Here is a 16005-nt window from a genome sequence, read left to right as displayed (position 1 = left end):
GTTTTGCACTGCTCATAACTTACCGGACGTTTCACCGTCTTCATGTGTTGTTGTACTCTCGCTGCCGCTGGTTTTAACGAAAAATTTACTCAGCTTTTTTCATTCTGGCCTTTTTAGCGCCACATTTGAGCTTTTTATTATCAATTTTCATCTCTCGCATATCTCTTAACAAATGATTTTGCTGATGAGCAAGATGCCGCTGTTGGGGGAGTCGAATGATAATTACGTCATCATTAAATGCAGACTGCATTCTGCCTTTGGGGCTGCGATAAAGTTAATAAAAAGAGTGGAGCTGCGGTAAAATAATAAATAAAAAGAGTGAGAGTATGGTTAAAGAAAGAGAGAAAGAAAGAGAGAGGGAGCAAGGAAGGAAGGAAGGAAGAAAGGAAGAAAGAAAGAAAGAAAGAAAGAAAGAAAGAAAGAAAGAAAGAAGAAAGAAAGAAAGAAAGAAAGAAAGAAAGAAAGAAAGAAAGAAAGAAAGAAAGAAAGAAAGAAAGAAAGAGAATAAATAAATGAAAAAAGTGTCACTGCTGAGAGTGCAGGAAGCTAAGGACACCGGCCCATCGGGAATTCTCCCGGTCCTCCCGATAAGCCAATCCGGGCCTACATTACAATCATGTTTACATCTTTTTTCAATGTAAAAGAAAAACAACAATAACAAAAAATTATACAAACAAAAAAGATTTTTTTTAATTAGTAAAAGTTACCCATGGTAACCTTTGATTTGGCCCACCATCCCATCTGAGAAGAGATTTAGATGGTTTGGCTAGGGCGAATTCCTTCAACAGAGATTCATTCATTTCATTTTAGATGTCATTTCTAGTTTAATGTAACCTTTTGTTTGTTTGTTTGTTTGTTTGTTTAATTGCTGATCTACAAAACAAGCCAACTGAAATTAAATATTTCAAATAAATGTTGCATGAATTAGATTTTTAAAAATGTAAATGCTTTCACTTGAAGATAGAGGACAATGCACAAGGCGGTGCAGCTTGACTCATGTGTTCAGCCTTGAAAACCATTGTGTTAGAAATGTGTTTATTTTTTTATTGTAAGAAGTTCATTATGAAATGTAAAAGAAAAGTATTAGTGTTAATACGCTTAAAGTATTTTTTCTATTTATTTTTGTACATAAATACATTAGGAAATTACCATGGCAGCTTTAATGGTATACTTACCTTCGGCCCACCACCCTCAATCAAGTTTGGTTTTTGGCCCTTGATAAGCAAAAATTTGGGCACCCCTGTTCTAGATAAAACACTACGAAGAAATGGTTGAAAATATAAATGCATATAAATGCTCTATAGAAGGCAGATTATCAATATGACAATAGTTTGTTTAAGTAAATCTTTGGAAATAGGGGAATGTGTAGATAGGCCAAATCAATTTACTTAGTCTTTCCCTGTTTTATTGAATAAATGGCTAAAATCATGATTTTTTAAAAATAAATTAAATGACAGTAGATTCCTGTGGCGATACTAGTATTGTGCACACACTATTAAATGCACCATTTGTTGTTGTATTTCGGCAGGTTCTCCCGTTTGATGATAACGTGTGTTTGCGCGAGCCGTGTCAGAACTACATGAAGTGCATCAGCGTGCTCCGCTTCAACAGCTCCGCTCCCTTTATCGCCTCCCCATCCACTCTGTTCCGGCCCATCCATCCCATCACAGGCCTGCGCTGTCGCTGCCCAGCCGGATTTACCGGAGATTACTGCGAAATTGAAATTAACCTGTGTTACTCCAACCCCTGCATGAATGGAGGAGTGTGTGCTCGAAGGGAGGGAGGCTACACCTGCATCTGTCGAGAGGATTACACAGGTGAGAGTCTGCGATTTCAGTAGGGAATGTATTAGTGTGTCTCTTTAGAAAAGATGATGGGCAGTATTGCAGAAGCAAGCAAAAGAACGTGTGGTGCACTTTGGAGTTTATTCTGGCCAAGAATCGCCCACTTATAGATAGTTCATGCTGCCAAACGGCAATGTTTCAAGCGCGTACTAAATCCGGCGGTTGGCTGTACAGTAGAATGATGGGAATCACAGCTGTCATGTTTATACTGGCCAACAGACAGGTTAACACACTGATCCGACAAACCCAACAACCCTTGGCATTTGATGTTTCTTGGTCAGACAGGTTTCTTTCAATGGTTTGATGTGTAATGGAGGCCATCTAGCAGGAGCTGAGCGAGTAAACCTTACTGCCCTGGCCTAAAGATAAGCACTAGTGATTTTCATGTCTATAGCGTTCTTGTTAATAAACCTGTGTCCCATTCAACACTGGTAGGTTTTGTAGGTGCTGTGATCTGGATGGGAGTGTGGTTGAGGTGGATGAGTATGATTGAGACCAGCTTGTAGGAGCTGTGAAAGTAAACCTTACTTTCCTGGGGCCGGTTGCACTAGCAGTGCGTAAGTTAAAACGTAGCCTAGTTGTGACTTAAAGGGACACTATGTTATAACTTACGCACTACTAAATATTTCTGTGTTACACCACTTAACACTATGTTCCAACTACATATTTACGGCAGCCTCCCCCCATGTATAGTGGTAGAAATGACATGACAGCGAGATTAGTTTACACTGAGGAGCTCATGATGATTTTGAGGTTGACAAGTTTGAGGTTTTGATAACTTCATGTGTATTTTGCATGCATTCACGGTTCGCTATGCAGATATGTGCGTCTGTTATTAGTAACTGACTGTAATGTACTATAAAAATATAATTTACCATTTAATTTTCATAGGAAAGTTATATAGACACATCAGTTGCAAGATTTTAAAGCAGTTTAATGATTTAAATGCTTTTTATTGGATATTACGTCATTCAATGCGACTACGCATAAGTTTACTGAGAGCTTATAACCTACTAACTACGGTTTGCCTTAAGAACATATGGTGCAACCAAAGTAAGAACAAATTTAGTTACAAACTAGCTAGTAGTTACTAAGCCCCTAGTGTGGACTTTACGTTCCAGTTTAAGAACTTACGATCAGCTGGTGCAAACCTACCCTGGCCTCAAGAGGCACACCAACAACTTAAGCAAGATTCTGTGGACTTTAACTTCCTGGTGCATTCAGTTCCCATTCTGGAAAATTATGGTTTGATTCCTGATCAGAGCAGGAGGAGTACAACCGGAATTGGTTCCATTGGTGCCGTGACCCGGATGGGATTGTGGCCTCCCAAGCTGGAAATGCTGGTTTGAATCCTATTTGAAGCAGGGCAACTGGGCTTGAGTATAATGGAGGCCAGCTAGTAGGAGCTGTGAAAGTATAGCACTCCTGCTCGTGAGGTACTCTAGTGATGCTAGATTCTATGCTCTTAAACTTTCTTGTTAGTAGCGCCAGCTTTTTTCCTGGAGATGAATCTCGCATTTAAACTTCAGCATTTTGGTTATAAAAATGTTTGTAAAATAAGTTTTTGTTATCATTACACCTGGTGTCCACACTACTCCAGGATATCGACCCATGAAAATGGACTGTTTTAGTTTGAAAACGGGGTTTGAAAATTTAGTTTGACACCCCTGGTGTAGACACACTGAAATGAAACCAGAAAACTTTTGAAAGCAGAGGTGCAGCTACTGTATCAACAATCTCTCTCTGACTGATCTTTTGGAGTATTGTATATCATTCCCTGATTTATCAAGCTCCTCAAAAATGACCATTATGCAACTGTTAGACAACAAGTATGGATGCCAGCAAGAAACATAAATGCCCATTGTGCATGAATAATCACATATAATGTGTTTTTGGTTGTATAGTGTGTATAGAAATTAATTTCTGAAATGCTGTGAAAACATCTGTATGGACGAGGAGTATTTTCATTTCAAAATGGCATTTTAAAACAAAATCCACTTGTGTTAATGCTACTTAAAAATGCACCCTTAATTCACCCTAAAATGTAAAAGAAACTCAGCATTTCCTCACTCTCAAGTGGTTCAAACCATTATACATCTCTTGCTTGTTGAACACAAAAGAAGATATTTTGAAGAAAGCTGAAAACCTGTAACCATTGACTTCAATAGTGGGGAAAATACTATGCAAATCAGTGGTTACAGGTTTCAAGCTTTCTTCAAACCATTTTCTTTTGTCTTCAAAGGAAGAAAGAAAGAATATATTATGCTAGGATAGTATATCTATTCAGAAATATTTATCTATTTTTTTATTTTTATGTAAATATTTATTTGACAATCCTTTTTTATTCTATTTATTTATTTATTATAAATAATTTATTATATAATTTTATTTATTTACTTTATTTAATAGTCCTGTATACATTTGGAGTGCACATATGGGTCCAATTTAGACATCTACACGTAGATCTTTCTGTGAGCGATTGATCTTGGCATTTAAAAAAAAATCAATATTTTGTATAGTGAAATTAATATTATGCTTAATGGGAAAAATCTATATTTTATCCGATTCAGCGCTAGACATGAGTGCATCCAACATTTCCAGACCACTCTTTCCAAATAAAACTCAAAAATTGTGCATCAGTTTGCCAATCAACCATTTGCCAGATTTCCAGTGCCTTATGCATCAGATGGCCAGCGAAGGGGCTGCGAACGGTCCGTGGGTGTACCATCTGATGCTGAGACTAGACGCCGGTTACTTTGGTACGGCACAACCGCTAACCAGTTTGTTTTTCAAGTACATATGTGTGGCCATTCGGTTAAACAGACCCAAACTCTCAGCTGAGATGTCAGTCAGAAGTTAAATGAGCAACTCTTAGCAATACAAATGCCGCAGAATGAGAGAAAGCCAAGGAGAGAGGAAGAAATTCAGCGGAAGGATGAAAGCAGGGGCAGATGCAGGATCCCCCGAGGGCCGTACCATGTGTGTGTGTGGGGGTTGGGAAGAGAGGGTGGTTCAGCCCAGGAGGAGAAGAATAGCTTTGATGAATTAAACATAATGCGAACGAAGGGGAGAGAATACATTACCAAATATTCTGAGGGGATGGAGCGCATAGGTAAGGAGGAGGAGAAGAAAATAGAAAGAGAGAGGAAGAAAGATAGTGAAGTGCTCTTAATAGTAAGTCGGGAAGTGGAGGAAAAGGACAAAAGTATCCAGAGACTAAAGACAGAGAGACTAAAGATGGAGAGATACTCGCAAAGTGGGTTTTAGAGCCTTTCTCTTCTGCCTTTTAAGTGATTCGAGATGGCTGAGAATCAATGGAGATTTGTTTAAGTGTGCTGATGTGTGTGAGAGCATGTGTGTGCTTAAAAGCTCACCTTTTGTGTCCTTTTTAGATAACTGCGCTTGAATGACCTTTGTGTTATATGTGGGTGAAAATATTTGTGTTTGTTGTGGATGGCAGTGCTATGTTCTTTGGTTTGTTTCTTGAGAAGTTTGAGACCTCATTGTAAGCTATGAGAAGATGTTTGAACATATGTTTATGTACTTGTTGTCTGATTGTGTGTGTGTGTGTGTCTGTGTGTGTCTGTCTGTCTGTCAGTTCTGCTTGAGCAGTTTAAAGAAATAGCTGTAGTTTTCAGTGTGTGTTGGTGTGTGTGCGTTGTGAGCAGAAGCAGTGAGTGTGAAATGTTTTCTCTGTATTACTTGTGCTTGTGTGAGTCAGTCCATATGGTTTAACTAGGGCCAAGGGCATAGAAACGCTTTGAAGAGGAGGTTGGGAAACATGTTAAATAATAATAAATCATTCTGACAGCATTAAATTCTTAATTAAATTCTTTGGATGAGTTCAGTTCCTATGATGCATCTTGCAGTATTGAAGCGCTCGTTATTAAACATTCAGCACCATTACTGACAAGAAACAATATTGTTCCTGGCATGATACACATAAATGTAGATTTTTTTTTTTGTGCGTAATTGTCACAATGACCAGCGATCCAGCCTATGCAGATCGCTGGAGAACTACAAATCTGATAGCAAAAGAACTACATATTCAGTCATGCACCTCTCACACACCTGGCCTAGATCCTCATGATTGCAAACAGACACAGCTGAAGCTGTTCAGGACTAATTACACAGACTTTATATACACGCGGTGGTGCAGTAGGTAGTGCTGTCACCTCACAGCAAGAAGGTTGCTGGTTCGAGCCTTGGCTGGGTCAGTTGGCGTTTCTGTGTGGAGTTTGCTTGTTTTCCCAGCGTTCGTGTGGGTTTCCTCCAGGTGAAGTTTGAAGTTGTTTTAAAATTTCATAGGTTGAGCCTACATCTCTGGAAACATTAAGAGATAAATATCCCATGCTTTTAATATTTTCAATATTGAAATATTTCCTGTAAATAAAAATGTTTATAATGCTAATATATTTTTATTCATTTACCTTTGGCTTAGTCTCCGATTTATCAGGGATCGCCACAGCGGAATGAACTGCCAACTATGCCAGCATATGTTTTACACAGCGGATGCCCTTTTGGCTGTAACTCAGTAGTAATCTCACATTCACACACACGCTCATACACTACATCCAATTTAATCCAGTTAATCCAGTTCATCTATAGCGCATGTCTTTGGACTGTGGGGGAAACCGGAGCACCCAGAGGAAACCCATGCCAACACGGGAGACCATGCAAACTCCACACAGAAATGCCAACTGGCCAGGCTGGGACTCAAACCAGCAACCTTCTTGGTGTGAGGTGACAGTACTAACCACACCTTGCCGCCGTAATGATAATATTCTTCTTTTAAATATTGAAGACATCTTATTAGTCATTAATAATATAAAACAAGAGATAAATGAACATTTCACATATTGTAACTTTTTTTAAACTCAAATTTTAAATGTTTACTTTGTTAGAGTATATGTAGGCGAACAAATAATCTGTTCAAGAAAATCCACTTAAAGAGTAGGGCTTGTTTTGGTAATCTTCAGTCAAAGTCTGATCAGTTGCTTCTGCGTTTGGAGTGGTGAATGTTCTCTGTTGACATCAGATTGACGGCTTTAGCCACAATATTCTTGACTACTCCCCTCTTACTGTTGGTTTGCTTTTGACTTTATTCTTTGCGTATGAGCGGGTGCATCCGATTTAATCTTTTTGGCTTGAGACTTCCGATCTCGTTCACTTCCATTTATTTTTAGATGTTAAAGATAGCTCATTCTGATGCTGGATGTTGCAAACTGATATTTTCTTATTATATTATTCTGCTTTGTCTGTATAGTTATGAACACACTTGTTTGTAGAGCAAGTAGTTTGACCGTTTTCTGCCGTTTGTTATTGCTAGTCATTTCTCCAATAGGCAACTGAATCGGAAGTACAAGAACACTTCCACATTGAAGAACAAGAATAATTGGGCCCTCAATAATGGACGATATTGCAAAATATTTAGTTTTGCTACAATATGAATACATTTCACCAGATAGCTTTAATAGCTTTATTTTGAAAGAATTCATTGATTTAGACTGATTGGGGTTATTCTGGAAGATTATTGATCTTGTTCTGGATTATTATTGGGAAGATTGGTGTAAAATATTTCACTTCTCAGTATTCAGGTACAGAAATTAAATAATCAGATGTAAAATAGCACCGTTCAGTCCTCATTGTATAAATGATTCAATAAAATAATCTTAATTAAAGTTACAAATGGGACAATATCATGTGGCTCAATACTTTAAACTTAAACCTTAAAAACATATGCAAATGACTTTCACTCTATTATGATTAAACTCTTCGATGACTCTAGAAATCTTGTTTGTTTTGAACTGTGGCTCCTGGTAAACTATAATCCCAGCATATAACCTCAACACTGCACTTCCTGCGGTGTGACTATTGCCGATGTGCACGTTGCAATATCGATGCTGTAATTATATATTGTGCAGCACTAGTTTGCTAAGAGGGAATGATGCACAAAATGAAAGCCCCCTGCTCAAAATTCCTTTTCAGCTGAAAGTACACCAACATTCTAGAATAAAGGTCTCATCAACTTCCACATCATGCAGACTTTAAGTTTGACATGGGCTTGTACTTATTTGCTGTTATACCTGATAACACTAAATTGTACCCACAGATATTCGTAGAATATAGATGCTGTCCTTTAATCTGTTTATTTAGATTAAAAGTTATTATGGTCCACACATCTGTAAATTCATCTTTGACCTCGCTAATGCACTTAACATCACAATTCAATACATTAAACACAAATGCTTATTGCCCCATGTATCACTAATACTTAAGACAACTACAAATAAAAGTGTAATTAGACGCAATAGGCCAGTTGGCATTTCTGTGTGGAGTTTGCATGTTCTCCCTGTGTTTGCGTGGGTTTCCTCCGGGTGCTCCGGTTTCGCCACATTCTAAAGACATGCGCTATAGGTGAATTGGGTAAGCTAAATTTGCTGTAGTGAATGTAGTGTATATGTGAATGTGAGAGTGTATGGGTGTTTCCAAGTGCTGGGTTGCAGCTGAGGGCGTTCCATTGCGTAAAAAATATGCCAGAATAGTTGCCGTTGTTCAATCTGCTGTGGCGACCTCTGAAATCAAGACTAAGCTGAAGGAAAATGAATGAATGACGATGAATGAACTTTGAAAGAATACAATAGTTGATGTCATAAAAGTATGTAAATTACACAGCTATTTATAATAATTCCAGTTGTATTATTTAATAATAGGCAGACATTTAGATGTATTGCTGATTTGTGTATTGAAAAAAGTGAAATTGAAAAAAGTATTTTTGTGAATGTGCTAAATAGGACCTACTGTCATTGTCAGAACTGCGTGTATACAGAACAGGATTGTGTATGCTTGGTCTACTAAACTAAACTGTTTCTGAGTAAAGAATAAAAGTCTGTAGTTTGTAAAGTCCATAATTACTAATATATTAATTAAAAGATGTTTGCATATAGCAAATTATTAATAATCATTTATATATAGCATCAGTGTTCATTTTTGATATGTAAGTATATGGAAAAAAAAATGATTATGGTGTTCCGACTTTTTTGTAAGCTCCTAGTTTTTTTAAAGGTCCCGTGAAGTGCTTTGAAATAAGTATATTTATTTAATGTTTGACATAATCTCAACCGAAACACGAAGAAAGGTTCCTCCCCCTTTTTAAAAACAACCAATAGCATTTTGTTTTTTCACCGCTCTGCCAGTGTGAGTGGTTGAGCTCAAGCGCATTAAATGAAAAGCAAATGAGAAGCGTCTTCTAGGGGGTGGGGCATGTCAGATACTAGAGAGCATTTGATTGGTTATGATTTAATGAGAAACTGTAGTATGTGGTGACATGAATAAAACTAATGATCCATTCAGGTGGAAGTGACAAACTACAAGCTTGACATGTTTATATCAGTTTTATATCTTCTAAACACAAATTTTGTCAGTGTTTTGGAGCACACTAGCTTAGAGATATATAAAAACTAACAATACTGGTACTAACATTCTGATTTTTAGTTCTTGGGAAAGTTTATTCTTATATGTAGAAATCTGAACAGACATTGACTCTGAATTATAATTTATGCATCAAACTTTGTTAAAACATTGCTGGTACTTGTCCTGTTGACCTATAGCAAGTTATTTATTTTGATTCAGATGTATGTTTGCCATGCCAACTAGGTTGGATACTTTAATGTTGCCATGCAGTTGCTAAGGTGTTTGGATTGGTAGCGCAGTTAGTATTAAATAATGAATTAGGTTAGCTGCCTTGACTTGATTGCTAATGAATTTGGTCTACGTTGTCTTGCAGAAATTTGAAACAATTTCAAGCAATTGCAGTGGAAGAAAACCAATCAGGTCTGTCTTTAGCCAAGCAGTCAGATAGTTTGATGTCTTCTTAGAAAAGCAGATTAAAATAGCAAAAAAAAAAAAGCCTTAGTCATTCCTTATGAAGAAATCATTCCAGTTTAACAATTTATGACATGTCTAGTTAGTGGGGAAAATTCGTCTCATTTGCTGTACAGACAGAGGCCGGTGTCCTGCTTCCATATTTTTATTCTGGTCATATCAACTTATTTTATATGGCTTTTGAATATTTAGACTGGCACTATCAAGAGGAATGTGCGCTCAAATCCTTTTTCCTTTGCCCAGGTTATATGCTTGTAAGCTATGATGAATATGCTAATGCCTATCGTTGAATATGCTAATAACTCTAAGTAGCCAGTAGGATAAAGGCTAGACAGCCTCTTTAGGTCTTAAGGGGTTTTGGTGTGTGTGACTGGTTTGCATTCATACTGAGTAGTTAATGTAGTGGTTTGTTTGTATGCAGTGTGTGTATGTCTCTGTCCATGTGGGTGTCCTAAGGCATTTCGCTGTATGTGTGTATTTCTGAGGCAGGTCAAAGTTTGAAGTGCTTTTAAAGGCAAGATTTTCACACTTGCACTAAAGGGAGACTGAGATGTCTACATGTGCGTCTCTGCCAGAGGTTTGTACACACATGCACATTAGTGTGCTTTATTTATCCGCTGCCAGAGGCTCACCAACACAATGCTGGAACATCACAGTGCCAGAATCTGGCTCGCATTTGGCTCAGCATCATAAAGCCTAAGGGCAGGATCTGCTGATGTTTCAAAACCCAAACAACAAGCTGCTTTATGTGAGAGAGTATGTGTGTGTGTGTGTTATTGGTCCATTGGGGTTTTCCTGTCTACAGGTTTTTTGAGAGCTTCTACACATTGCTAATAAAATGTGTGTGTGCGTGTGTGTGTGTGTGTGTGTGTGTGTGTGTGTGTGTAAGCTAGCGCCCTGCTGATACAGTGATAGTGAGGATTTCAAATTGTGATGAAAATATAGTGGCATTATTGTTTAGCTCTTCATAAGGTGAATGGTGGCTCATGGATGTGTTAAAAATAGAACACTTTAAACATGATAATGTGGTTCAGTCTCATTCGCTCCCTGTTCCCAGCATGCATTAGGGCATGAATAATTATTATAGAGTGTTTGGCGGCTTTATTTACATTTTTGTTGCTGATTTTGTTGGCTCATCATGTTCTAACTTGTTTATTTGCCTACATGTAAAAGCATTGTAATATGATAAGAAAGCAATCAGAATTTGTCGGTCAGGGTGTCACTGTTTGGGGTGAGGGAGAGGAGGCGAGGACCAAAATGCAGAATAGGAAGGACTTTATTACATAAAAGGCAAACGAAAACAACTTAAACAACTCTGTGGGGGGAAAAAACAGCATTAAAGGGGTGGTCCACTACAATATCATATTTTAAACTTTAGTTGATTTGTAATGTAGCTGTGTGATCTTAAACAACATCTCTGAATGTAATATGCTCAAAGTTCAATGCAATAGGAGACAATGGCTTTTACAGAGTTAGCTTAGCAAAGCCTACAGCGAACAAAGTTTGAGGACCACAAAAAATACATCTGGGCTAGTGAGATCACAAGCGCTTCAGGTTACATGCATTTACCGTGCTCGTACACCCCGCGCAGCAAAGTGGTGTGGCCAGAGACGCTATAGTGCTGTAATGTAGTAGAGAAAGCTAAAATGCCATCCAAATGCTGCTATTTCCACAGAACTTCTTCTGTTTCTGTATTTGGGCTTCCAAAAAACATGACACAAAGAGAGAAGTGCTCACAATTTAATTTTAATTGTGTTCTGAAGAATTAAAAAAAATATAGCTAGCATTTGACAGAGGAGAGCTTCCAGAATCTCTCTCAGTTCAGTGCTGGAAACTCCTCCAACCGACGAAGCTGTGGATTGTGAGCCACAACCTGTAAGTATTTGTTAAAATTACTTTCATAGTTTTTAGCATTAACTGTATGTTGTAGCAAGGACATAAACAAGAATGTAAACAATGGGAAATGCTGTTTGGCACTGCTAACAAATTAGCTAAAAATTCATATTTATCTGACAAACCGCTGTTAACATCCACAATCTTCAGCAGCGTTGCAGTGTCTCCCTATGTGGCCGCGTTCCATGCGTTCTACATCTCAAATAACAAACTCGTAAAAGATATGTGAATTTTTCAAATTACTTACACATGCTTATAACCCAAATATATTTGAAAGACCCTTGTCAGATTTTATTTTAGACAGCAGACATGAGGTTCAGCTGTGTGCTCTTCATTTTCTGTCTGATTTAGGCACAAACTGATACGGCTAACAGCTACTCTGACTGACAGTGTTTACACAGCGCAAAAGCGTGGGCTTGAAGGTGCACTACGCTTTTCCTGGTGACGTGGAGCCGCCCTGCGAATAACAGCACATTATGTTAGCAGACCAATCAGAGCCTCTTGAGGCCGGGGCTGTCAGAGAAACTAGGAAATATGACAGTTGTTTTCCTGCTAGCTGAGTAGCTGTATATAATCAAAGTAAGATATATGAAAAACGCGTGATTTTCTACAAGTGAAGCATGAGCACACATTGCTTTGCATCTTATAAACACATCCAAGCCTTAAAAATACACTCTGGACCACCCCTATAAGACAAACTGACTGGACTTGGCAGGGCTTGGCATGACAGACACAAAGGAGAACAACAACGATGGACCAGCACAGGACAGAGCATACTGGGAGAATGAATAGGGAAAGCAAACCAATAAACTGACAAGCGGGCAGGTGAACATAATGATAAATAATAGGATAACAAGGTGGGTGGGACAAGACGATAGACAGGAGAGCACATGCTACAAAACACACCACAAGCCACGTAAAACAGGACTAGAACATGCAGCCAATGAGAGAACTCATTAACCACGTGTTCACATGAAACAATTTCAATAGGCGGCAGCTAGCTCTCTGCAACTCTCACATGATTGCCCACTGAAGCTAAGCAGGGTTGCGTCTGGTCAGTACCTGGATGGGAGACCACATGGGAAAAAACTAGGTTGCTGCCAGAAGTGGTGTTAGTGAGGCCAGCAGGGGGTGCTCAACCTGCGGTCTCTGTGGGTCCTAATGCCCCAGTATTTTGATGGGGACTCTATGTTGCTCAGTGAGTGCCATTTTTTGGATGAGACATTAAACCGAGGTCCTGACTCTCTGTGGTTGTAAAAAATTCCAGGATCTCCTTCAAAAAGAATATGGGTTTAATCTCGGCATCCTGGCCAAATTTGCCCACTGGCCTTGTCCATCATGACCTCCTAACCATCCCCATATCATAATTGGCTTCATCACTCTATCTCCTCTCCACCAATCCGCTGGTGTGTGGTCTGGCACAATATGGCTGCCGTCGAGTCATCCAGGTGGATGCTGCACACTTGTGATGGATGAGGAGATTCCCTCAATGTGTAAAGTGCTTTCAGAGTACAGAAAAGCACTATATAAATGTAAGGAATTATTATTATCATTATTAAAACACTAAAGCATGAGGCGAATGAACTACGTGCTAAACACAACACCAACAGACGACTTAACGTAAGACTCAAGCACACGATAAATGATAACACTTACCATGCACTCACACATGCATCATGCATGTTCCGATCCCAGCGCCAACCGAAACCAACTAGCCTGGAGTGCTGAGAACAAAAACACCATGCAGCGAACATAACAACAAACACACCAGGATAAGAGTGCACATGCCAAGCACGCCCGGACCTCATGCTCCCGCTTGATGCACAACTCGAGCATGGCCAAGACGAAGACACACAATGACAGAAAATGAGTGCTCGACTCGAGAAAACTTGAGCCGAGCACAACATACAAGACATGACAGGGCTTGTGTCTGGACTCAAGAGCAAAGTGGCAGAATCCTGACACTGGGTTTCAGTAGTTTTATGGAATGATTAAGGAGTGAGTTTTGTTTAAAAAATTTATATTTGGTGTTTTGTTTTAGATAAAATACAATAAATGACATGTTCACAATAAGATCAATAGGTCGCATTTAAATTCAAGCACATTTATGCGATTAAAAAAATTATTTTACATTCTATGAAACCATTTTTTTTTAAAATTCATTTCAGCGTGTTCATTGGGGTTGAAAATTAATGGCTTAGGGCAAAAAATAGGATCAAAATGAACAAAAATGCCCAAGAAATTCAAAATAAGAAGGCAAAAAATAGCCATGCACAATGGCACTAAATATATAAAGGTTTTCATAATTAAACTGAAATGGGAAAATCACTTTATGGAATTACATTCTGCTTGCACTGCATTAGATTTAATTGATTTTAGGCACTTTGAAAAATAATCAATCACAAATATTTCTGTTGAGTTAAAAACCCAATGAGTCAGATAAATTAGTCACCACTGAAAATCAACAATAACACAGACACAATTAATATGGTAATTGCAAAAATTGCCCGTACAAGGGTAAAATCATGCCTCAGGACATCAATGAAAAGAGCATTTATTAGGAAAGCCAATCCTAACCCTAATGTGTGTGTGTTTGATGTGTTTTAACTGTCATGTGTTTCTCTATTTCTCAGGTGAGCGCTGCGAGTTTGACCGACGTGGTGGCCGGTGTATGGCAGGCATTTGTCGTAATGGCGGAACGTGTCGTGAGCTCTCGGGAGGGGGATTCAGATGCGAGTGTCCTGCTGGAGGATATGAGAAACCCTACTGCTCCGTCACCACCAGATCCTTCCCACCAAAATCTTTCATGATGTTCAGGGGTCTCCGTCAGCGATTCCACCTCTCCATATCTCTTTCGTTAGTACATACATGGACACATCTTATCTGTTGTTGAATGTAAGACTGTGTAATGTCAGCCTGATCTCATGAAGAAACATGATTATTTTGTCAGTTTAGTGGCTAATTCTTATGAGTTTGTACAAGTTCAGTCTTACGAAAATGTATGATTTTAAAAAAGAGACTTGGCACCAAGTTCCACCTCTAAACCCAACCATTAATGTAAATTGTACCAAATTGTACAAATGAGATTGTATGAATTCATACGAATTAGCCACTAAATCAAAAAGTTATGAATCTTGGTAATCTGATCTTTAGGCAACTAAAGGGGGGCCGTACACTGGACTCAAAGCTCCACACCACACAATACAGTAAATCTTTTAGAATTGGGAACATTGATTTCTATGAGGGTACGCACACCGGATCCGCTATTCGGCATGTGTTAAATTTGCATATCAACATATAGAAAACAATGTAAAGACGTGGTGTTGCATGGTTCAGCATGTGCGACCTGCTTAAATCTTTTATAAAGAAAATGTATAGGTTTTATAAAATTTACTTTATAGGTGACATCAGATGCCATTTTTACACAAGTTGATATGATTCTTTAGGGTCTTAATGAAAAGTCTATAACTTGCTTTGGTTAAATTTCTTAAACACCTTCAAGCTAATTGTTAGCCACTTTGCTATCTGTTTACAAAACAGGTGGTAGCAGGGCAGAGTCTATAGTTTGCATGTTCCGAAAAAGACGGGCACAAAGACGGGCACAAAGAATTAGGTTTAAACCGGCAGGAAGTTTAAATTAGTCAATTATGGCACATAATTTTTTTTTATAATTGAGGTCAGTTTTTGAGGTCAGTTGGCAGTTCATTCCACTGTGGAGACCTCTCATAATTAAGGGACTAGGCTGAAGGAAAATAATTAATGAAAACTCGTAATTGTGAGGGTGAATAGTCAGAATTTTGAGAAAAATAATCTAAACTGTCAACTGCAAATTATAAAGTCACTCACTATCCTTCAATTTATTCCCTGATTTATCAAGATTTTGCAACAGCTGAATGAATTGCCAATTACTCTGGTATATGTTTTATGAGGCGGATCCCCTTCCAGCCACAACCCAGCACTGGGAAAACACCAGCCCGATCTCTCTGTTTTATTTACGTTTTGTCAGTTTAGTAGCTAATTCGTTCAAAATCATTTGAGTTTAGTTTTACAAAAAAATTAAAATTATTTTTAAAACGACGCGTGGCACCAAACCCCACCCCTAAACCCAACCGTCACAGGGGGATGAACAAATCGTACTGAAATGTACGAATGAGATCATGAGATAGCATTGAAAACAACCATACACTCTCATGTTCACACTCATATACTACATCCAATTTAGTTATTCCAATTCATGTCTTTGGACTGTGGGGGAAACCGGAGCACCCGGAGGAAACCCACATGAACACGAGGAGAACGTGCAAACTCCTCGCAGAAACAGCAACTGGTCCAGCCGGGACACGAACCAGAGACCTTCTTGCTGTGAGGCGACAGTGCTAACCAC

At 38.6% G+C, this 16005-nt stretch overlaps 1 protein-coding gene across 1 annotated transcript in view; it reads left to right on the top strand.

The window, feature by feature from the left end:
• celsr3 (cadherin, EGF LAG seven-pass G-type receptor 3) overlaps nt 1-16005 on the top strand; it is an 86813-nt gene that overhangs the window by 23265 nt on the left and 47543 nt on the right. Inside the window, 2 exon segments of the mRNA XM_056463538.1 lie at nt 1529-1817; nt 14255-14477. Of these exon segments, the coding sequence (XP_056319513.1) occupies nt 1529-1817; nt 14255-14477 (512 nt within the window).

Source organism: Danio aesculapii, chromosome 8 (assembly GCF_903798145.1).
Source record: "Danio aesculapii chromosome 8, fDanAes4.1, whole genome shotgun sequence".
NCBI lineage: Eukaryota > Metazoa > Chordata > Actinopteri > Cypriniformes > Danionidae > Danio > Danio aesculapii.
Note: the sequence above shows the minus strand (reverse complement) of the source record. Positions and strands in the feature narration are given on the sequence as shown.